The sequence below is a fragment of the Lithobates pipiens genome, unplaced genomic scaffold (genome assembly GCF_037356315.1).
Source record: "Lithobates pipiens isolate NorthernLeopardFrog02 unplaced genomic scaffold, aLitPip1_a1.2 Scaffold_30, whole genome shotgun sequence".
Classification (NCBI taxonomy): domain Eukaryota; kingdom Metazoa; phylum Chordata; class Amphibia; order Anura; family Ranidae; genus Lithobates; species Lithobates pipiens.
The window spans coordinates 168,092,455-168,117,730 of NW_027507791.1; the positions used below are offsets into that span (position 1 = coordinate 168,092,455).

General features: G+C 44.5%; 1 protein-coding gene across 6 annotated transcripts in view; it reads left to right on the forward strand.

Annotated features, from left to right (window-relative positions):
* ZFYVE26 (zinc finger FYVE-type containing 26) overlaps positions 1-25,276 on the forward strand; it is a 1,794,472-nt gene that overhangs the window by 1,193,831 nt on the left and 575,365 nt on the right. For all 6 annotated transcript variants that reach the window (XM_077465059.1, XM_077465061.1, XM_077465063.1 and 3 more), the window contains 2 exons: positions 6,559-6,596; positions 14,858-14,985. In XM_077465059.1, the coding sequence (XP_077321185.1) occupies positions 6,559-6,596; positions 14,858-14,985 (166 nt within the window). The remainder of the gene's footprint in view (positions 1-6,558; positions 6,597-14,857; positions 14,986-25,276) is intronic.

A 25,276-nucleotide genomic window follows, 5' to 3' on the forward strand; every position in this document is an offset into this window, starting at 1 on the left:
ACTGCAAGGGATAGGATTTATGTGCATGCTAATATCTACTATGTGTCTATACAGCTGTATGAACAGATGGATTGTACTTTGCCTACTTCATGCCGGAGGAGGGTTTTTTTTTTTTTTTCTCTTTGATTATCACCTTTTGTGTTTCTTCTTTTTCTCTGACTCTTGGTTGAATGTTATGGTTACAATTGCACGGATATCGCGGGAAGGAGGCCTGTACCACTGAATATTGGAGGGCGTTATCCTCCTCCCCTCCTTCCACTATGTTGACTCTAAGGTCTGAGGACGGGACTCTGAACACTCCAGTTAGGCGTAGTTCTTACACTGCGCAGGTCTACCCCCCTGCCTAGCTAGACACAGCACTGCCCACCAAGGTACCTTGAACCTTGGTACCAGAACTGACGGTTCTGTTACATGGTGACGGCAGCGGTGTATGTTAGGTGGTAACAGGTTTGGGTTTAATACTCCAGCACAGTTGGGAACGCTGAGGGCTGAGTGGGATGGGGGGAGGGGTGTTTGGGATGTTTGATTATGCATAAGGAATTAAGTTCTATGCTGCAATGGTATACATGGCAAGAGTTACTGGTGCAATGTTGTTTAGAGTGTATTTTCTGGGGGTAGGGGCGGCCTTGTCATGAGGTCTGCCCCTGCTCCCCGTCGTGAGTACTTTGTACATGCTGTTTCATGGTCACCATGAAAATATTGACGTGGAATGTCCGTGGGCTCCGCGATAGGATAAAATACATATGTTTTTGGATGCCTTAGATCCTATCGGGCGGACATTGTTATCCTGGTTGAGACGCACGTTACAGGCCAACTTCAATTGGCACTGAGGCGTCCATGGATCATGCCACACACACCCCGTATGCTCGGGGTGTGTCTGTTTTAATAGCCAAGACGATGCAATTTACTTTATTATCCCTACAAACGGATCCCGAGGGCCAGTTCATATTTATATATTGTACGTTATATGGTAAAAAATACCTTATTCTTGAAAGCTATATACCACCACCGTACAATGTTAGCCTAATTAATGTGGGTTTATCGTTTATAGCTCAACATCCAAATAACCTGGTCATGTGGCTCGGGGATTTTATTATGGTCGTAAACCCTGACATGGACAGACTACACCCACAGACTACCTCCACGCCTCGTAGCACTTCCCACCTGAGCCGCACCTTTCGGGATTTTTCCCTGACAGACGTGTGGCGATATAGACACCCTGACGACCGGCTATTCTCCTGTTTCTCGGCTACTCACTCCACAATGTCCCGAATAGACTATATTATGGTATTTGATGCGTTGCTCCCCCTAGTAGGGGATGCAGGCTATCATGCTAGGTCACTGTCAGATCATGCCCTGTGCTGGACCTCTATTCGTCTTGCTCCCCAGATGGGTCAGCACCCGTGACGCCTTCGCTCTTTCTGGCTGTCGGCCCTGAGGGGGCAGGAGGACATAGACAAAGAGTGGCGGTTCTACTTTGCCTCTAATAGAGGTACGGCACCGGTAGGGGCGGTTTGGGAGATGTTTAAACTACATGCCCGATCCACTCTCTCCAGGCGCATAAATAGGTTGAAGGCCTCTGCGGGTACACAACTTAAACTGGCTACTGAGCAACTAGTGTCCGCCACCAATGCGTTTACATCTAACCCTACATCACATAACGCCTCTCTGCTAAAACTACATACACGCACTGTAGACCATCTCCATTATGAACAAGCCAAACGCCAACATTTCTTCTCTAGACAATGGGTGTTTGTGCAAGGGGAAAGGGCAGGTAGGCTCTTAGCGTACCTAGCCCATCAGGACTCTAGACCCCCAGTTGTAGTGTCCATTTTAGATGCACAACACACACTTATTGTAGATCCGACAGAGGTGGCGGGTATATTCCGCTTCTACTATGCAGATCTATATACTTATCGGGTTGTGGTTCCGGTGCAGGACACGCGCACATTTTTACAGCATGTGCCATTCCCTCAGTTGTCCGGCACTCAGGTGGCGGCTTTGGAGGCGCCTATTACCAGTGACGAGGTCGCCAAGGCAATATCGTCCCTGGCGATGGCTAAGGCCCCTGGGCAAGACGGCATACCACTAGACTTTTATGCAACATATGCTGAGGCAGTAGTCCCTGAGCTCCTTAGACTTTATAATTACATTTTTGAGTCGGAGACCCTCCCCGACTCTCTTCGTCAGGCAATCATAATTGTATTACCGAAGCCTGGGAAGGACCCTCACTACCCGGACTCTTACCGCCCAATCTCCCTGCTCCAGGCAGATATTAAAATTCTGGCCAAAATACTAGTATCCCGTCTTAACCCTCTTATTTTAAATTTAATACACCCTGATCAAACAGGATTCATGCCTGGGAAGAATACAGCCATGAACATCCGTAGACTACACATGAACATCCAGGCACAGCATGATTCCGTGGGCACGAGGGCAGTGGTTGCGTTGGATGCCGCTAAGACGTTCAATTCGGTGGAGTGGGGGTACCTTTGGGAATGCCTTAGGGGTTTCGGATTCGGTCCTAATTTTGCTAAATGGGTCAAGTTGCTATATTACTCTCCTGAGGCATGTGTGGCGGTGAATGGGAGGTTGACGGATCCATTCCCTCTCGGGCGTGGAACCCACCAGGGCTGCCCCCTGTCCCCGTTGCTCTATGCACTGGCTGTAGAGCCCTTGGCCATATCTATTAGAAATAACCCGAATATATGAGGGCTTAGAGTGGGTTCCGTTGTAGAGACGCTCAGAATGTATGCTGACGACATGCTTCTGTATCTTGAAGACACAGGCCCATCTCTCCAGGCTGTTCTCCAAACCATTGAAGAATTTGGACGACACTCTGGCTTGAGCATAAATTGGACTAAATCACAGATCCTTCCTCTGGATTCATTCCCTCCCACAAGAGAAGCTGCGTCTCTTCCTCTTTGCAGGGTAAATACTATCCAATACTTGGGAATTCAAGTCACCAAGGACCCAGTAGAATACGTAATACATAATATAGAGCCCCTGTTTGCTTATACTAAATGCAAAACGCAATCTTGGGCCCGTCTCCCACTGGGGGTGATGGGGAGAATTAATTTAGTAAAAATGATCTTACTGCCCAAACTTTTGTACGAGCTCTGGCAGTCGCCGGCGTACATTCCTATGAAATTCTTCAAAGCATTCGACACTATCCTTAATACCTTTGTATGGGGCCCCGGTAGACATAAATTGGCATGGAACACCCTTAAAAACCCGACCTCCTCTGGAGGAACTGCCCTCCCGGACATACGTGCATACTACCTAGCGGCTCAATTGTCCCACTTTTTCCATTTACACAAGACAGATGGCCCTAGATATCTGGCTCTAACTTGTACTGAACGCAACAAGTGGGCTCATTCCCCTCTGCCTGTACTTTTTAGAGGGGGGGTGGGTGGAAAGGGCCGTAATCGCCTCCTGACACACCATGGACACGTTTGGGAGTCCACGCTTAAGATGATCGGTGCTGATTTTGTGCACTCCCACACGCCCCTTTGGTATAATCCATTGTTAACGGAGCTGAGGACGTTACCTGGTATCCGTTTATGGGCATCTAGGGGGATAGTATACCTTCATCAGGTAATTTCCCTGATGGTAGTGTGCAGTTTCAGATCATTGCAGGATGAATTTGGGTTGCCGCCATCTATGGCATATCGGTACACACAGTTACGTCACGCTCTCCTTGCCCAATTTAAGAATGGCCTCCCTAGCCCCCAAACCCTACCTGTGACTGACTTGATCATTGGGGCAGATCCCTCTAAATTGATATCTGCCTTATACACTACACTGAGGACTCGAGTGGTAGCCCAGATAACAGACGCGGCCAAACGTAAATGGGAGGAGGATGTTGGTCCCATTGGGGACGAGGACTGGGAAGAGATCCTTGAAAACTTTAAAAAAGCTTCCCCCAGACTATCTGACAGATTGACCCAGCTGTATGTTAAACATCAATCATACCTCACACCTGGACGACTGGCCAAATACCAGAGTGATAGGAACCCGCGATGTCCGAGGTGTACCGACCAGTCCTGCTCATTTTATCATTTAAAGCGGTAGTAAACCCGCATATATTTTTTTTTTTTAAACCTGCAAAGCAAAAGGCATAATGAGCTAGTATGCACCGATTTTCAGGCCGAGAATCCCCTTGTGCACATGCGCCGCTGCAGTCAGGGGAATATCTCCTAAACCGTACAGGTTTAGGAGAGATTTTTTTTACCTACAGGTAAGCCTTATTATAGGCTTTCCTGTAGGTAAAAGTTAAAAAATTGAGTATACAACCACTTTAATATGGACATGCCCAGAAATCCAAACATATTGGATGCAGGTAATTAAATTCCTGCATGACTGCATGGGCTCACCCCTACATCTAGACCCCAAAGCCTGTCTGCTGGGTTTGCTCCCGGATGTATTGACGGACAAGTTCCAGTCTGTCTTCCTGAGTGAATCCCTGTTCTGCGCCAGGAAAATGATAGCAAAACTTTGGATGTGCAGTGCCCCCCCCTCGATTCAAGCTTGGATTGGGGAGGTCAATGCTACACTGCCGCACAAAAATGTTATATATCAACATAGGGGCTGCCCAGATAAATATCATAAGGTCTGGGATAGATGGCTCGCTTCACCAGCTACCTGTGTGGACTGAAGCTTGTCTGTTGCCCGGCATATGGTGTGCTCACGTTTGCTGTGGATGGGGCCCTCCGCTGAGTCCAACTAAAGGAGTCCCGTACTTATTTTGCAAAGACACCGCGTATGGGCGAATTAGGGGGACCTACGTATTGTAGTTGTACCTGTGGCTGATGTGGCATTATGACTGGGTGCGCAGGAGGGGCAGAGGGGACATATTGAACAATGTTCACCATGTGTAGGTAGGGAAAGGGGTAAATCCTACAAGAGAATAGTACACGGGTTTGTATAACGCAATTATTTCTCTGTTGTATTATCTTATACTTTGACCTATGCTCTAACTCTGTATGTCTTGTATATGTTATTCCATAATAATAATTAAAAAAAAAAAGAATTGGGTATAAAGTGGCTCTGAGTTAGTCCATCCCCAAGGGATGTAGTTTTTCTAAAAACTATTTCAGGATAGTTACCTATATATTTGCTGAGAATAGGGTCCTTCTGAAGTAGATGTCAATGGTTAAGGAGGATACTATGCAACCAGTGATTCCGTGAGGAAAATCTGGTAATAATTTTAACTGTAGGTTGCAATTCTGTCGTGAGCGGGTTTAGTATAACAAAGATGTCCTAGATCAGTGATGGCGAACCTTGGCACCACAGATGTTTTGGAATTACATTTCCCATAATGCTCTTGCACTCTGCAGTGCAGTGAGCATCATGGGAAATGTAGTTTCAAAACATCTGGGGTGCCAAGGTTCGCCATCACTGTCCTAGATTGTTGGAAAGCTCTTTTAATGCTTTGTGCAATAGTGATTTGGAATAACCAATGGCTAAAAGACATTGTCAGAGATTATATGCTTGCAATTTGAACTCATAATCATGGCTACAGTTGCATCCTAAATGGATGTATTATGCATAGGGAATGCTGCTGATGAGTGTCGGTGGGTGGGCACTGGTCTCATTCAGTATAACGTTGCCTACTGCACTTTTACGGTATAGGGCGGTTGCTAAACGGTTATTTTGATATTTATATATTTGTAAGTCTATGAAAATTATGGCATCAAAATGATAGGTGTGTGTAAACTGAAAGGGTAAGTTCACCTTTACAGAAAAATCTGTAAGGTGATGTTACACTGGACCCTTTCCCCCGATCCTGCTGACCTGAAGTCCGGCGATTGCCCGCTCTGACACATCTGACAGCCGCTTTACTGCTCCGAGGATTTGAAATCCCATCGGCTGAATGTATAGGAGGCATTCTAATTTATCGGCGCTGACCAATTAGAGCCTGCATAGCTTGTCTTGTCAGCGCTGGAGAAGAGGAGAGAAAGCTGTCAGGATTTCAAATCCCTGGACCAGTAAAGCAGCTATACGATGTGTCAGAATGGGATATTGCGGGACTCCAGGTCAGTGGGACTGGGTGTGATGGGGAGGGGGGTCCAGTGTAAGTTCACCTTACAGGTTTTCTGTAAAGGTGAACTTACACTTTTTGAAGGTGTTATTTAACTCACTGATGAATGTTTCAAAAGATTCAACTGTGTGGGTCCAAATAAAAAAAAAAAAAATGTCATCTGTATATCTGTACCAGCATAACAAATGATCAAGATATGCACTTAGTGTTTCATCAGAAAATATTTTCCATTCCCACTACCCAGGTACAGTTTGGCGTAGGCCGGTGCACAACATGTGCCCATGGCCACGCCCTGTACCTGGAGGAAGTGGAACCCATCACAAGTGAACCAATTGTGTGTCAGAATGCCACAGAAGCAATTTCAGTATACATTTTTGAATTCCCATTTTGCTTATTCCTATTGCATAAGAAGGTGTGAATTGTCCTGATGCCCTTTCAAATGTACTGATAGGTAAAAAACTTTAGTATTGTAATATAAAATGTGTTTTTTTTTTTTTTTTTTTTTTTTTTTTAAGTGATTCAAAAACAGAGGAAGACTTGGAGTACACAGAAGGTAACCATGTTCTGAACATTAAAAATGTATTTCCATGTGATATGCAAATATTGGTTGAGTCATCTTGGAGTATGCTGAATTTCTAACAGAAAGGTTAAAACAAAAGGCTTTATAATGTGCTAAAAACCATTGAATTAATTTAGATGAGTCATCTGCACCATTCTTTTGTAGACATTTACATGTACATGATGTACACCTGGAGTTGCCAGAGGATTAGGATTGCCTAACAGGGCTTTGCATTTTTTTATTTTTTTTTGTAAATTTCTTTTTATTGAAGTTGTATACACACAGCACAAAAACAACAGACATCTTGGCACTACACCAAGTCTGAAGTACGGCCAACATGGCCAGAAAATACAAATGCACAATTATATACCTTAACCCTACACAGTTCCCTTCACCCTTCAACAACATAATCAATGCACAGAAGTGAAAGCCTTCCAGGTCCTAAGCCTTGATGTAGAACATACAGTATATCCAGACTTCACCCAAATTAAGGAGAGTATAGACCTATCACACAGCCTTAGGTAACCCACTGTTGGATCAGACTCGCACCATGCTCTCCAAACTTTTCCAAATTTCTTGCCACAGTCTCTAGCAATGTATGTAGCCTTGTACAGAGGGATCATTGCATTTACCAATCCTTTCCAGAAGGCTACCTCAGGAGCACCTGTTTTTTTTTTTTTTTTTTTCCATTTAAGTAAAATAGACTGTCTTTCTGGTACATCACAGGACACAGTCTCAGTAATTACTGATGTGTTATATAGGGTATCACTAGGTGATTGGACACTGACACACCATAGACAGGAAGTTCAACCCCCTATATAACCCTTCCCCTTACTGGGAGCACCTCAGTTTTTATCGCCAGTGTCTTGGGTGTTGGTCACGAGTAAAGATGTGCTGAGCTCCACTGGAATATCCTACACTGAGGCAAGCCATGCAACCAGATCCATTCAAAGTGTCTTTTCCAGGCCGAATTGGATGGTACCCGGGCCTTGTGTCCGAAGAAACAAGGTTGTACCTGTAACGCTTCTCTTTTTAGAGAGCTGGACCCCGGGATGCAGTATTTGTTTTTTTCAGCCATAGCCCTGGCGGGGTGCTTTACAGGTTCAGAACTGCGGATCCCCCTATACAAAAGGGGGCCCCATTCTCTGAAGGTTTTTTTTCTCTAAATGGGGCCTACCGTGAGAGGTGAAAATTGGGTCTGTTACACAGAACCCTGCAGCTGGATAAGGTAAGGCAGACTCCTTAAGAATTTTTTCCAGTTCTAATAGGTTTCTCCTTTAAGTAAATGTATGTTATGCCTAAAGTCGCCACCAGGGGCTGTCAAGAGCACATACTTTTCATGCCTGATCTGTCTGTCTGAGTGTCCATACTGTATGCTCCTCCAAGCCATGCTCCAGGTAGGATGTGGGAAGGGGGGTATTCTCCTGCAGGGTTTCTCCCCCGTGGCTTAGGTTAGGCACAGAGAAGCGGTAGTATACCGCGCCACCTGCCACCGCCGCCATTAAAGCGGCTTCCCATCCACCAGCCCTGCTCTCTCCTTTGCCCCAGCCTCCCCTCCATGCAGATTCCGAGGATCAGAGCCTCGGTCCGTGTGGGAAAGTGGTCTTTTTTGAAAAGACGAGTGGGGCGGAAGGGGTGAGCAGAGGAGGGGGGGCAGAGCATTAACGCAACATTGGCGTGGTTAGACACCCACATTGCTGGCTACTACAGGCTATAAAGTGCACTCTTTTACAGGTGCACACAGCCTATGGAGGGACACAGGGCTGACAGGTGCATTTGAGTCTGGGACACAGACATTCCCTGACAGCATTTACTTAAAGTGGAAGTAAACCCTTCTATCGTTCTTCAGTCAAGGAAGCTGCCATCTTGGCCTCTAATGATTCTTCAACTGCCATAATGCCGCACATGTGATCAGTTATGAAACCAGCCATTGGATAGTTTGAAAGTTTGGTTCAGAGCACAACCAATGTGAAAGTTAGCATTTCCGGCATGCCAGGAATGTAAGTGCTTTTTGAAACTGGGTTTACTCCCGCTTTAAGCACCAGACTGGGTCTTGGTAGCAGTGGCAGTTGCTGAGCTATATTGCCCAGCAGTCAGAGCTTTTTTTGTGGTACCTCTACCTTTGTTGCTTGGCACTATCGGCAGAAGAGGTACAAATACTCCAAAAACGGGGGCTCAAAGGGATCTCCCTCAGGCTCTGAGGACCCCCCTCTGCAGAACCTTCCCCCCTGAAGGACCTGGGGAAGCTGGCCAGGGTGAGCTTTTGGGGTCAGGGGCTGCATCTGCCTCTGGCACTTCAGCCCCTGTATGCATTACACAGGAGGTTTTTTCCTCAACTATAAATGGGCTAGAGGAAATATTGGTGGACTTAATTGCATCTTCACTCAGTGGAAGAAAACTCACTAGTTCCCCCTCTGCCACCCAGGACTCAAACAGAGGAACACTGGGGAAAAAGGAGAGGAATCCCCCTCAGAGGATGGGGATGAGACTGATGATTCCTCTTTTGAGGAATCAAGCGGAGAAGGGTCCTTTTCAGCTTCTCAGGATGAGAAGGTGTTGGTGCAAATCCTTGCTGGATTAGTCCGCTTCACATTTTAGTTGTCCGTATCTGAGTCAGTTAAAGAACCCTCCTCTTGTTTGGGTTCACTGAATCATCCTCAAACTGCACATGCCTTTCCTGTTCATAGTTTACTGGAAAAGCTTCTTATTCTGAGTGGGATCACCCAGATAAACATTGTTTCCCTCCTAAAAAAGTTTTCAACACTTTATCCTATAGAGGAAAAATTTACTAAGATGTGGGGTATACCAGCTATTGACGCCGCCATATCAATAAAAGTCTGACTTGTCCTGTTGACGCTCAGATGCTTAGGTATTCAACTGATAAAAAATTGGAATTCCTGTTAAAAAACGTTTTTTTTTCTCCTTGGCAGGTTCAACCTGCAGGGGCAGCAATCCGAGTTTGTCAATACTTGAGAGACCATGTTAAACAGGTCCTCAAGGTTTTACCTGAACAGCAAGCTTGGGGGTTGGCCAACCTACCAGCGGCTTTGTGTTTTGTTGTTGATGCTATCAGAGATTCTATCCTCCAGACCTCTCGCCTTACGCTTGGGTTGGTGCATATGCATAGAATCTTACGGTTGAAAGATTGGTCAGCCGAATCATCATGTAAGAAGCTTTTCCTGGTGCAAGGCTGTTTGGAGAGGATTTGGACAATTATTATCCAAAAGATCTCTAGTGGGAAAGGCACCCTCTTGCCGGTTTAAAGAGGAGTTAACATCCCCCTTTCAAGTGTACTCTCCTCCGTCAGGCTCGAGAACTAAATCTCAGAGTCAACCCCAGGAAAAAAAGTCCTGGGGGAGGAAGTCTATAAAATGCTAAAGCCTCTTTATGAAGGGGCGCCCCCACTTGCTTGGGTGGGGGGAAGACTGCTACAGTTCTCAAGGCTCTGGCAGGAGGATTTTCAGGACAGATATGTTCTCTCCACAATAACTCTGTTACAAACTAGAGTTCCGAGAATTCCCCTCTCCTCGTTTCCTCTGATCAAATGTTCCCAGAGACCCAGAGAAAAAGAAGTCTCTCTTTCTAGCGGAGCGACTATTGTCACAAAAAGTTATTATGGTAGTTCTCACGCAAGAGCAGGGATTGGGGTTTTATTCAAACCTTTTCACGGTACCAAAGCCTAATGGAGCTGTCAGGCCCATTCTAGATTTCAATGATCTAAACTGATTCCTAAAAGTATGGTCCTTTCGCATGGAATCGATCAGATCGGTAGTCTCCATCCTACAAGGAGGAGAACTTCTGGCGTCAATAGACATCAAGGAAGCTTACCTGCATGTACCTATTTTCCCTGCTCATCAAAAGTACATGCTTTTCGAAGTAGAAAAATGCCACTTTGATTTTGTAGCTCTGCCTTTCGGGCTAGCTACTACACCTCGGGTGTTTACAAAAATCTTGGCCCTGCCTCTGGCCAGATTAAGGGCCCGAAGGTATAACAGTAATAGCATACCTAGCCGACCTGCTCTTGATAGACCGGTCGGTAGCCCGCTTGGACCAAAACTTGGTCACCACAGTCAACTACCTGGAGTACCAAGGTTGGGTCCCCAACTTGGAGAATTATTTAAAGCCAGTAAGAAGCCTAGAGTATTTGGGTCTGGTCATAGATACAGCCCGGAAGAGGGTATTTTTACCCCAGGCAAAGATCAGTGCCGTAAAGGAACTGAGTCAGGTAGTCAGGGCAAAGAAGGGTCCTTCTATTTGCCTTTGTATGAGGCTGCTGGGGAAGATGGTGGCTTCATTCGAAGCAGTTCCCTATGCTCAGTTTCATTAGAGACTGCTGCAAAACAGTATCCTGTCTTCCGGGAACAAGAAGGTTCAGGCGTTAGATTTTCTGATGTGACTTTCTCCTGCATCCCATCGGAGCCTCAGTTGGTGGCTGATACCCGAAAATCTGCAAAAAGGAAAATCCCTTTTACCAGTTGTGGTGGTAACGGTGCAGTGGTAACAACAGATGCCAGTCTTTCGGGTTAGGGAGCAGTTCTCGAACAGATGACTGTCCAAGGGAGATGGTCCAAGACCGTGAGGTCCTTACCCATCAACATTCTGAAGATCTGTGCGGCTTATCTTGCCCTAAAGGCCTGGATACTCAGGTTCCAGGGTTGCCCTGTCAGGATCGAGTCCGACAATGCCACAGCAGCGGCTTATATCAATCACCAAGGAGGCACCAGGGGTCGTGCAGCTCAGGGAGACGTGAACCAGATTTTAATCTGGGCAGGAAAGCATGTGCCGTGCATATCGGCAAACTTCATCCCGGGGGTAGAGAACTGGCAGGCGGACTATTTAAGTTGCCGGCAGTTAGTCCCAGGGGAATGGTCTCTTCACCTTGACATCTTCTTGGCCATATGCCAAAGATGGGGGATTCTGGATGTAGATCTGTTTGCGTCCAGGTTTAACAACAAGATCAACAACTTTGTGTCAAGAACAAGGGATCCTCTTGCATCTGGGACAGATGTGTTGATGACTCCATGGCATCAGCTCTCACTGATTTATGCATTCCCTCCTATTCTGCTACTGCCACGACTCCTTTGCAGGATCGGGCAGGAAAAGAAGTCAGTACTTCTGGTGGCCCAGAAGAGCTTGGTATGTAGAAATAGTAAAGATGGCAGTAGGTTCCCCGTGGATCCTACTGTCATGTCCAGACCTGTTATCCCAAGGTCCAGTGTTCCATCATGCCTTACAAATGCTAAATTTGATGGTTTGGATATTGAAACCCACATTTTCAAGAGTGGTGGGCTTAGGCCCTGTGATTTCTACCTTGGTTAATGCAAGAAAGCCAGCTTCCAGAATGATTTATCATAGAGTCTGCCTCCTGGTGTCAATCCAGGGTTGGCATCCCAGTACATATGTCATAGGTAGAATCCTTGACTTTATGCAAATGGGCAGACCTTGAGTACCATCAAGAGCCAGGTCTCAGCCTTGTACGTATTGTTTTCATGTCCGCTTGTTTTCCCATTCTTTGGTCTGTAGCTTTTTACAGTGGGTAATGTGTCTTAATCCTCTGGCGCCCCTAAACCCCTGGGACTTGAATTATATATGGTACTGGAAAAATGGGAATTTGTCAATGTCCTTCCCAACTCAGTAACCAGGGACTTCTCAGGATGCCACTTGTCGGCCCTCCTCCGAAGAGTCCTCCCCCGGTCACCTCCATGAGCTGTGGCGCCTCTCCAAGCCGAAAGCACACCCGGACACCTCAAATCCTCCCTCAGTTACTGTGCCTCGGACCAGCAGGTTCCAAGACTCGAGACCAGACAGATCCCTACCCCAGACCAGGCAGGTCTATTAGTGGCCTCTAACAGGAACATGTTGTGGGATGTCGAGCTACCCTGGTCCTGGAACCAGAACAGACCACATGGGCCTCACAAACTCCTCTCCCTTAAACACGTGACCCACACATCTTAAGTATCCCTTCCCAGACTCCCCAGTGGGGCCCAGCACTCCCACTGATTGGTTCCAAGAAGGTTGATACTTAAAACGTCCAACCAGGCCTGGTTCTGGCCTGTCATGTGAACCTCACTGCTCACATGACCAGGCAGAACTTCCAACATAGCCCGGCCAGACTGATGTCAAGGCCAGCCTACGTAATTAACCCTCAGAGCCCCTACTGTTCTGAAGCAAAAACTAAATTTACATGCGTATGACATTTTGTCCAAAATGTTGTCCGCTACACATATTGTGAAAGAAAACATTATTTAAAATACATAATTTAATAAATATGACATCATACGCTTAATTATGTATATAAGCATTTCAATATAATAATATGATATACCTTTTGGTTAATATACTACTCATACTTGAGTAATATTATAACATGTCATGTGGTTGTATTTGAGTAAGCCCCCTTTTTGTTATGTGGTTTATTCTGAAAATACTATTAAGGTTTGTAAACTCATTTGAAATATGATTCCCTAAACTATATAAGGTCTATGGAATCTCCCCTTATCTGGTTTATTTTACGAAATATTCAAACCTTTGAATTATGGTCTGGGGAGCTTGGTATAACCAGACATAGTCTCATTGTAAAACAGAAAAACAATGCCTATTCATTAAAGACAGTGAACTCAAATTAACCTCTAAAAAGAAGAACTCCTTTAACCACTTGCCGCCCGCCCTATAGTCTGACACCCTGCAACTACGATCTCGGTAAAGAGTCTCAGACGGAGACTCTTTACCACGTGATCAGCCGTGTCCAATCACGGCTGATCACAGTGTAAATAGAAAAAGCCAGTGATCGGCTTTTCCTCACTCGCGTCTGTCAGACGCGAGTAGAGGAGAGCCGATCGGCTGCTCCTCTGACGGGACGGGGGGGGGGGGGGGGGGGGGTCTGTGCTGATCGATTATCAGCGCAGCCCCCCCCCCCCCCCCCCGAGGATGCCCACACTGGACCACCAAGGATGCCACCAGACCACCAGGGATGACCAGGACAAGGTAATCATCCCTAGACCACCAGGGATGCCAGTCAGTGCCCACAATGGATGCCAATCAGTGCCCATAATGGATGCCAATCAGTGCCCACAGTGGGCATCACTGATTGGCATGCATTGTTTGGCACTGATTGGCATCCATTAGTACAGTACAACATAATACAATGCCGCCTGTCAGTGCCCACCTGTGCCGCCTGTCAGTGCCCACCTGTGCCGCCTGTCAGTGCCCACCTGTGCCGCCTGTCAGTGCCCACCTGTGCCGCCTATCAGTGCCCACCTGTGCCGCCTATCAGTGCCCACCTGTGCCGCCTATCAGTGCCCACCTGTGCCGCCTGTCCATGACCACCTGTGCCGCCTATCCATGCCCATCTGTGCCGCCCATCCATGCCAATCCGTGCCAGCTATCAGTGCCAATTTGTGCCACCCATCCGTGCCAATTTGTGCCACCCATCCGTGCCAATGTGTGCCACCCATCCGTGCCGCCCATCAGTGCCACCCATCAGTGCCGCCTATCAGTGTCCATCAATGCCACTTCATTGGTGCCACATCATTGGTGCCCATCAGTGCCCATCAGTGAAGGAGCAAATGTACTTATTTACAAAGTTTTGAAACTGAAACAAACAAAAAAAGTTTTTTTTTTCAAAATTTTCAGTATTTTTTTATTTAGCAAAAAATAAAAACCGTAGAGGTGATTAAATACCACCAAAAGAAAGCTCTATTTGTGGGAAAAAATGTCATTTGGGTACAGTGTAGCATGACTACGTAATTGTCATTCAAAGTGTGACAGTGCGGAAAGCTCAAAATTGGTCCGGGCAGGAAGGCGTTTAAGTGCCTTGTATTGAAGTGGTTAAACAAGATGGCTTTGGTTTTGCTCAAAGCATCCATGAAAAATATAGAAAGGCCTATATATATATATCTATATATATATATTGAATATAAATATTTTTAACCTCGAATGTTCTGACATTAGGTTTAGGGGGCATTTACTTTTTCACAAAAAAGGCAGGTTTGGACAGCTTTTTTTCTTTAATAAATGAAACCATCATTTAATAACTGAATTTCATATTTACTCTGGTTATCTCTGTGTAATAATAAAATTAGTTTGATGATTTGGGTCATTTAAGTGTGACAAATATACAAAATAAAAAATCAGAAAGGGGGCAAGTACTTTTTCACAGCATTGTATTGATGAGTGTGCAATAGCGCGTGGGGAAAAAATAGATGAACTTCCCAAAAATTCTCAATTCTCATTCAGTGATGTCAATTTTTCTTTAGAAAAGCCAGGAGAAGGTCGTGATCTATCAGAAGTCCTTCGATTGTGTAAAGCTGCTGAATTTCAGTGGTGTCTAACATTAAATGAAGCTGAAAATGAAGTTGAAAGGAGAGAGTTTTATTATGAACAGGTATGTAACAAGCCCACTTTATATCTTCACTGAAAAGGGTTTCCAAGGTATCTACCACAACGCGCCTGGAATACCTATGTAAACGCATTGACACCTGTTTGAGGTATATATCTAAGGTTTACAGCATTCTGACCTTCACAGATGACAAACTTCCTTATATGGAAAAATAGGAACAGGATATAGGGGAGGCTTTGGACCCTGCAGAGTGCCATAGACTGGCACAAGGGGCTGCAAAATCAGTTATAAACACCTCCCTAATAGAGGGACAAAGTACTAATGTGATGATACATGGCCCCTGCTAGAATTGCCTAATGTGCGCTAGGAGCCTCCCCACTGTGTTTTTGAGGGTGCGACCAAGACGAAACTGCATATCACGTATGGTGTATGTGCCCAAAAGCTTGTAGATTCTGCATATGAATCTACAATTTTATCTATTCTCTCAAAGGGATCAACCTGACTAAGTACTGACTAACAGGTACTCCTCAGATACCCTGTTGGGGGAGCCCCGAGACTCACCCAATGCTTAATTTCTTTCATTTATACAGCAGCTAGAATAACGATGGCAAGATCCTGGAAATACCCAGTGCTATCTTTTGACCTCTTAATGAGCATGTTGTCCTGGATAATGTCAAACAAACACCTCTACCATTTTGCAGGACAAGCTTCCCTAATTTGAAAGAAACTGGGACCCCTGGATCACCTGCCTGACAGGGACAGTCTTGTTAGCTCTGAGGCTAACCTCTTAGTGCCCCAGAAGAAGCTTGCTGTTTCTTTCTTTATCCATTTCTCCTTCCTTTTTCTTTTCCATTTCCTCCTTTTTCCTACTTATTAAACACTTTGGTAGTTTGGGGAGTGATGTAGGACTGCTGGCCAAGCTGGCCGCTTGGTTTCACTCCCCGGTGTGTATTCAAACATAATGACAGGCTACCGTGATTGTTTCATGGCTAAGATGACCCCTTGTCTTAGTTGGGCGTGCCCCCGGTCATGCAGTTCCTCTTCGGAGGATGTGTCTTCCGTTCTTTAGAATTATAGTCATAGCCCAAAATAGTGTTACACTGGTTCCTTAATGACCAATGCTGTATGTCAATAATGTTATCATGTATTGGTACTTCTATATACTGTATTGTACAATATTATATCTGTATGGTTTATAACCTTAATAAAAAAATAAAAGAACAACTATATAACAAATCAATTGTTTATCCATTTAATGGGAACCTCTAGTTTTTGTCTTTGAAGGTTCTCTCCAGTTTTATTGAGCAAAGTACAATTCTACACTACCATTTATAGAAAAGAAAACATTATTTTGCCATATACAGTTGTACTCATAAGTTTACATACCCTGCCAGAATTTGATTTCTTGGCCATTTTTCAGAGAATATGAATGATAACTCAAAAACATTTCTTTCACTCCTGGTTAGTGTTTGACTGAAGCCTTTTATTTTCAATCAACTGTGTTTACTCTCTTTAAATCATAATGACAACAGGAACTACCCAAATGACCCTGATCAAAAGTTTAAATACCCCAGTTCCTAATACTGCGTATTGCCCCCATTAACATTAATGACAGCGTAAAGTTGTTTGTGGTATTTGTGGATGAGGCTCTTTATCTTCTCAGATGATAAAGCTGCCCATTCCTCTTGGCAAAAAGCCTCCGGTTCCTGTAAATTCTTGGGCTGTCTTGCATGAACTGCACGTTTGACATCTTCCCAGAGTGGCTCAATTATATTGAGGTCAGGAGATGTCCCATATGCAGCTTCCTGGCTAATGAATGCAAATGTTCCTCCGGTATTTTTTGAGAACATACTGCATTCATCTTTCCATCGAATTTGACCAAATTCCCTGTGCCTTTTGTAGCTCACACATCCCCAAAACAGAAGTGATTTGCTGCCATTGTTCATAGTAGAAATGGTGTGCCTTTCATTATAGGCCTTGTTAACTCCTCTCCAAATGTAGAGTTTATGGTTGTGGTCAAAAATCTCAATTTGGTCTTATCACTCCCAATATCTTCGTGGCAGAAGGTTTGAAGCGTGTCTCTGTGCTGTTTGGCATATTGTAGGTGGGATACTTTGTGGCATTTGTGTAATAATGGCTTTCTTCTGGAGACTCAACCATGCAGCCCATCTTTCTTCAAGTGCCTTATTATTGTGCATCTTAAAACAGCCACACCACATGTTTCCATAGGCCTGTATTTCACCTGAAGTTATTTGTGGGTTTACCTTTGCATCCCAAACAATTTTCCTGGCAGTTGTGGCTGAAATTTTAGTTGGTCTACCCGACTGTGGTGTGGTTTCAACAGAACCCCTCATTTTCCACTTATTGATTAGAGTTTGAACACTGCTGATTGTCATTCTCAATTCCTTGGATATCTTTTTATATCCCTTTACTGTTCTATACCATTTAATGCAGATCCTTTGACAATTCTTTTCCCATGACTTGGAATCCAGAAATGACAGTGCAGCACTGGATTAAAGATGCAAGGGTCTGTCAGGAGTCCAGAAACTCATTGACCTTTTATACACACACACACACACACACACACACACACACACACACACACACACACACACACACACACACACACACACACACACTTGTTTGAAAATAAATGGCATCAGCCAAACATTAACTGTGAGTGAAAGAAATGTTTTGTGTTATCATTCATATTCTCAGAAAAATAGCCAAGAAATCATAAATTCTGCCAGGGTATGTAAACTTATGAGCACAGCTGTAGATATTGGTTTAGTCTTTGCCAGTTCCCATTTTAAAGCTGACCTTTAAATGGGTGGGTTTAAATTTGCTATAATCTTTCAATTACAAGTCCAGTAAAATTTGTATGGCTATAAATAAAGCACAAAGCCATCATAGCTGGAACTATTTGTGTTCTCCTTGAATGGTTATGGGTGAACATGATTAACATGATTAACCCTGTCTTTGCCACTGCCATAGCTGTGGCCCAGTGAAGTGAAGATACACCTGTGTCTGTAGGTTTGTTTTTACATTAAACATGCAGATTTTTTTTGTTTAAAGTAGATGTTATCTGTGTGGAGAATGATGTGGCAAAATAAATGCTTTCTTCTCCATCACAAGGAAAATATCAGAACATTATAAGGCTGCTTCCACACTGCAGCTCAGCTTCTTCCATACTGAAGTGCTTCTAAATAACAAAAAGGTGCATTTTTAATGTGTTGCATTACAGTCTCTATGCGTGACTAGCTGTCTAAGGACAGCGTTGGGTGCTGGCTCCTTAAAAACGGGTTATTCATTGGTTGTTAAGGAGCTTTAACCCCCTGGCATCCTTAGCAACCAGTGATAATGCCTCCCCCCAATGGTAAGTATGCACCAGCTCCACTTCTGCAGGAGCGATGCTACTACCGGAGGAGGGGGGAGACAAGGCAGAACAGCGGGGAACATGGGCTCCCAGAATATGACATCCACCAGATGGAAGACTGAACTCCCCCACTATTGATGACCACCAAACATGGGGGGCTATGCGAGGCGGTATTGTTTACATACCTGCTGATTTTTAAGGAAGCCAGAATGTGCCTCCTCCTTAACAATCAGCTATTCACTGGTTGTTAGGGAGCTGGTGGGTGCCCGCTCCTTAACTACTTCACCTCCAGAAGATTTACCCCCCTTTATGACCAGGCCACTTTTTGTGATATGGCACTGTGATATTTTAACTAACAGCTGCGCTGTGATGCAACACTTTAACCAAATAAAATGTATGCCCTTTTTCCTACTCTGTGTCAAAACCAGTGGCACTAATACAGTGATCAGTGCTAATAATAGGCACTGTCACTGTACTAATGACACTGGCTGGAAAGTTTAAACCTAGGGCGATCAAAGGGTCAAATGTGTGCCTAGCCAGTGTTTGTCTTTACTATGTGTTTTGCTTTTGCTAGGGGAAGAGATGGATTTGAGTCCCCGCTTTGCAGGAAAACACAATCCATCCCTTCACCCCCTGTCAGAATGGAACTCTGCCTTGTTCTCAGACTCTGTTCTGAGTCTCTGCCCGATGATTGGTGGGTGCTGGCAGACATCGAATGCCTGACAACCACAGATTGTATTCTGCTGTGAATGATCACATCAGAAGTGGCGGTCTGCCAGCTCGCTCTCACCACCTGCAGGCAGAAAGAAGTGTACAATCATGTATATACACATGGTCCAGCGCACGACTGCAGCCCTGTAGCAGTAAAAGTGCTATAGGGCGGTCAGCAAGTAGTTATAAACCAGCATAATGACCCCAAAAATGCACTTAAAGGCGAACCCTGGGTGAGTTGCTAGTCCATTTTTGGTGTGTTTCCCTTTGACTACAATGGAGGGTGCATCTTTGAAACATAGCGCAAATGCAGAGTAGCGATGTGATAAGTCTCATAGGATTTAAAGGACAATTATTTTAATGTGTGTTTGTCCCGCTGGAACCTGCATTCCAGCCTGGCAAAAGTGCATCAGTGGAAAAGGGTTCTAAAACAAAATCAAAAAACCCCTTCCATGCAAACGCACGCACATACATATGCAATCAGGATGCACATACATGAATAAATGTGTAATATGCATTTGATATGAACATGAAGCCAGAGGTAGAATAATAGTTTTGAAACTGTCATTAATGGTTTGTAATGGTTTTTGATGCATTGCTTATTGACAACTTTGAGTTGCTTTGCAAGCATGCACAATTTTTATCCTAGACATATTTGTTTTGTTTTTAAGCTGACACATTCTGACTTTTTTTTTTCATTTAACTGGTTTGTGATTGACATGTTTTACAACATAAGGGTTGGTTGGGAAATTACAACCATTTCACTAGAAAATGCGTAATATCTGTAAAGCTAAATAATACACATAATGAACATATTGCGCTAACATGTGTCAATTTTATACATTTTATAAAACACAATCACGACACTATTAAACATCTGCAGCTGCTATTTCAATTAATTTAGATGTATAAACCTCAAAGGCCTGCAGGGTTAAATCCTGAGTGCAGATAGTACTTGCAGTGTTAACCAATTTAAATATTGTGCAGATATTACAATAAAATGGTAAAACAGTGTCAATGAATTGTATATCAATGTGCCTAAAGTTATTAAACAAAGTGCTCAGTCCCAAATCAATAAAGTGATATGTTGAAAACAAGCCCTCATCAAATAATAAAGTGCCTTGTGCTCTCATCAAATATAGTGTTCATTACTTGTGTCACCAGTGCAACGCTGTCTGATATGAGTCCCCACTCACCAAATGGTGTCGTCTCACTTGTTATATGAAAGAGAGGAGACAAAAATTGCTTTGGTCTATCCTAGACAAGGGATGTCCTCGATCTGCTCCTCAGATCTCAGCCCACAGCGATGCCACACGTGTGTCCAAATGCCAAGATAAGTTGGCTATGAAGAAAAAAAGAGAGAGACATATGGGCCTCTCATAGTGTAAAAAAAAATTCCAATTTATTATAAAATTGATCTGTAGCTGTTATACAGTACAAAAAACTAAAAACATGGGTGTCCCATTAGTGCATTAGTGTAGTGGGAGCCATGGGCTGCTAGTCTCCTGCGTGCGTTACAGCTACATGCAAGTGTATGCACCGTGCTTTCCAACTTGACAAGTTTTGTCAATGTAATAACTTTAGAAGTCGCCTTGTGAGGCAGGGATGTTTACCCTCGTGAACTAACGTCTGGTTTCCATGGAGCTCCACCTGCTTCTGCTCCCAGCAAGCAAGCGACTGTGCAGCCAGCATTACAGGCCTCTGAGTCCCCAGACAACTGTCCAGAGCAGCACTGTGCATTACAGGCCTTCCAAGTCTTCCCGGCGAAAGTCCCATAAGTCACGACAACGACCATCTTTCAGAGCAGAGAGCACCCACTGTAAGTATGACTGTAATATACAATTACAGGCCTGCCATCTGTCCAGAGCAGGGAGCACTGTGTGTGCATTACAAGCCTCCTCTGGCAACCGGCATCCAGGGCACTGTGCATTACAGGCCATTCCCCGGACCTATCTGAGACCACTGTCCAGAGTACACTATAGCATTACTGGCCTCCCCAATCCACTGTCCAGAGCACTCTGCAGCATTACAGGCCTCTTCAGACCACCATCCAGAGCACTTTGCAGCATTGCAGGCCTCCTCAGACCACCGTCCAGAGCATTGTGCAGCATTATAGGCCTCCTCACTGTCCTCAGACCGTCCAGAGCCTTGTGCATTACAAGATGCCTCCTCACCGTCCACGTCCAGAGCTCACTGAGGTGAGTCGGACTCAGACTGAGTTGCTCCTCCTATTTCCCATGCCACTGCTGAAGATCTACGCATGTATTTTACGTTTGATGTTAAAGTGGTTGTAAAGCTTAGTTTTTTATTTTCTAAATAGGTTCCTTTAAGCTAGTGCATTGTTGGTTCACTTACGTTTTCCTCCGATTTCCCTTCTAAATGTTTGTTTTCTTTGTCTGAATTTCTCACTTCCTGTTTCTCCTCAGTAAACTTCACACCGTCATCCGAGTGGTGTTTAGTCAGCCAGAAAAGCTCACTGAGGAGGAACAGGAAGTGAGAAATTCAGACAAAGAAAAACAATGTGTGGGGTGAGAGAGAACATAAAATCAGAATAACGTGAATTCTCTCCCCCAATTCAACACCACCGATACAGAAGACCTCAAATGATGAGCCAGTGCACCACAGCAAACTATTTGCACTGCTCTTTTAGGTGCTTCAAAATACAAAATGTACTATAAGGAACAACAGGTCAGGGAGGAGGTCATAGCAAGATGGATTGGGCACACGGGATTAACAGTGAGAATGATTTAAGATGAGGACTTTCTTAGCATGATGGAGACAGTAGATAGGAAGCTGACTATTCCAAAGAAAACAAAAATAAGTAAAGTGAGTAACAAACAGTATAAAGATGAAAAACAAAAATTCAAAAAGAAACTGGCTGCTGCCTGGAGAGTATCTATTTGTACTGATCTGTGGGCCAAAAAATTGACACACAGCTTCATTCCTTGCTGTAAGTGCATGTTACTTTTGTGTTGACCAACATAACCTGAACACATATTGTTGGCTCTTGAACAAGTAGCTTACCCACACACTGCATAGTCAATCAAATCATGTGTGGACAAATGCTTGCAAGAGTGGGACATACCAAAGAGAAAGATCCTTACAGTGATAACGGACAATAGGAGCAATATGGTGGCCGCATTTAAACCAACCACAGCAGCAGAAGAACCACCAAACTCTAGTTAGGAAGACTCCCCAATGACAGTAAGGGACTCTGAGGCTCAATCTGGAATTGATGATCTGTGGTGAGACATTTTTATTATTCTCTTACACTATGACATGGTTGACACCAGTCAATTGTCACATGGATATGAGATGATTGATATGGGGGCGCTATCTGCTGTACTCTACTACTGGTGCATGTTTGTTATTTTTCCACTTTAATTGTAGTCTTGTGTAAAAGTATTCCCATAAGATGTTAAGTGTTGAAATAGAATGGAGCAGTAACCTTTTCTTTTTTTCAAATATACAATTTTTATTAAACACCAACAAAGGGATGGAATCCCAGCGATACATAGGAAATAAATATAAATGCAAGCTGTTAAAACAAGTTGCTTATCACACATGGCATTAAACATCAGCCCAAATACAATAAAACCGTCATATTACAGGCTAAGTGCAAAAAAAACCCAAAAAAACCTGTTGGCATATAAAGGTCAACCGGTTGATCTAAGTTTGAAAGTAGCTGGACTCCATCCCCACATTTCCCATTATCTGAGGAAATTAGCGGGAAAATGGATAGAAACAGAGTGGGGGGGGACACAAATGGAGTGAGAGGAAGGGGAAGGAAGGGGGGGGGGGGGTGGAGGGGAGGCCAAAGAAAGGCCAAAAGCAGCCAGGGCGAGAATAATATCAGTGTATATAGGTCTTCGGAGATGGAGACTGTGCATGCTTGGTTAGGGATTCAGCAGTTCAGTCCCTTCATCTGAATAGATGATTTTCCATTGCGTCCAGGTTTCCAAATACTTCTCATGTTTGTGTTGTGCCGTAAGGACCAGATCCTCCAGCTTACCGACCTCCTCCACCTTCCTCAGCCAGTCCACTACAGAGGGGGGGCAAGTTTGTTTCCAACGTAGGGGTATACAGGCGTTTGCAGCATTGAGCAAGTGGCAGGTCAGCGATCTTTTATATTTTTTTTTTTTTTTTTTCCATTAAAGAAAAAGTTTATTAGCAAAGTACAAAACACGTTAGAACAGAAATTGCATAATACCACATATACATTTTAGAACAGAGAAAGTGCTCGAAAAGTATACAAGATGAGAACATTGACTATAAAGGTAAAACATATCAGATTGTGGTCATAACAGAAGGTGTACAGACCTAATCGACACTTTGAAGCTACATCAAGCCATACACATTCAAATACCGGCCTAACTGAATTTCCTATTCTTTGCGGTCCAAAGAGAAAGAAACAAGGGCAGTTAGAGGAAAAGTAAGGAGTATAGAGAAAAGGAAAGAGAGAAAGAAAGAGGAGCAAGAGTGTAGGGGGAAGTATCACAAGGGTCCCCTCCAGCGGTAGCAGAATGATTCTAGGTGTGAGATCGGATAGACCAGCATATTTATCAGCTAGCGTCTAGGGACGATCCGCCCCCTGATGCCTCGGAGTCCCCCCCGGTTACTCTGACAGTTCAAGTTTGTGCCTGCAACATAGTGTAAGCCTGAAAGAATCTAAATGCAAACCACGGAGACCAGGTGTTGTGATAGCGGGTCACCAATTCGTTGGACTGTGCCGCTGTGTCCTCCATTTCACAAATGTAGGACACTTTATTCAGCCAGTCCCTCAAGGTGGGAATGGTTGTAGATTTCCAGAAAAGGGGAATTAGGGAATTGGCTGCGTTTATCATATGTCTTCAGAGCAAATTGTTATACTTCCGGAGAGAGAAGTTTGAAATATGTAAACGACAGCATGCAGCGTCTAATCTGAGCCTAGTCTCCGTGATCTGTGCGATCGTCTCGACCACCTTGGACCAAAATGGTACCAGCCTTTCGCATTGCCACCATATATGGAGCAAGGTGCCCTCTTCGGTGCCACACCTCCAGCATCTATCTGACGTTTGCGGGTACCACTTATGAAGTTTCACTGGCGTTGCATACGAATGAGACAGTAACTTAAAAGCTGTTTCTTGCATTCGTGTGCTTAGGGAGCACCTGTGGGCCAGGATACATGCTGTCTCCCACTGTTTGTCAGTGATCGCAACTCCCAGTTCCTCTGACCATCTCTCTCTGAGTCTATTGTCGTCCCGCGGTCTCAAGTCTTGTATCCAAGTGTAGGAGATCGAAGTCGATCTCGGAACAAGTTCACCCTTCCAGCAGACCAATTCTATTTCAGTGAGTTCTCTTGTGAAATGAACCCTGTGATCTGAGGAATTGACAAAGCTACGTATCTGGAAATATGACCAAAGGGGCATGCGTGGAGTACCGTTGTCCGTTTTGAAGGGCATAAAATCTTTCATTTTCCCGTCTGAAAAGCAGTGCTTTGCCAGAAGGGGCTTCTCAAAGCCCTATGGATTCAAGAATTGGTTGCTAATCCCAGGCAGAAAGTCAGGATTATCAAGCAGGGGTGTAAGAGGGCTTAAGGGGGTAGAAAATTTAGAATGTTTGGTAAGCTCGTGAAAAATTTTAAGTGTGGTGCCAATAAGCGGATGTGCCTTCACTGCCGAGGGATATTTAGATATGGGTATCCAGGGAGAGAAACGTAGGGGGATTACGCTTGCCTCGTTTTCAATGTTGACCCAGTCTTTAAAGCGATGGTGACAGTGCCAGTCTATTATTCGTGCTATATGTGCGGCTTGATAGTAACCTTTGAAATCAGGGATACCCAGACCCCCCCTGGCCTTAGGTCCCATTAAAAGAGTGGATTTCAGCCAAGGGGGCCTGTGTGCCCAGATAAATCTCATCTGTGAAGCATGTAGAGCTTTAAAAAAGCTTTGGGGTATTTTAATGGGTAAAGTGCGGAGTAGGTACAGAACTTGAGGCAAAACTGTCATCTTGCAGATGGCTGCCCTGCCAAACCATGAAAAATATTTGGGGTGCCAGTCCCGTAGCCTTCCCTCTATAGTTTTAAGGAGAGGGGGGAAGTTACGCTCAAAGATTGAGGATAGATGTGGTGTCAACCAGATTCCTAGGTATTTTAAGGCGGACCTAACCCACCTAAAGGGGCTGTTAGTCTGAGTCTTAGTCAAGCAATCCGGACTCAACGTGACGTTCATGGCTTCAGACTTAGAGTAATTTATTTTAAGGTTGGAGAGG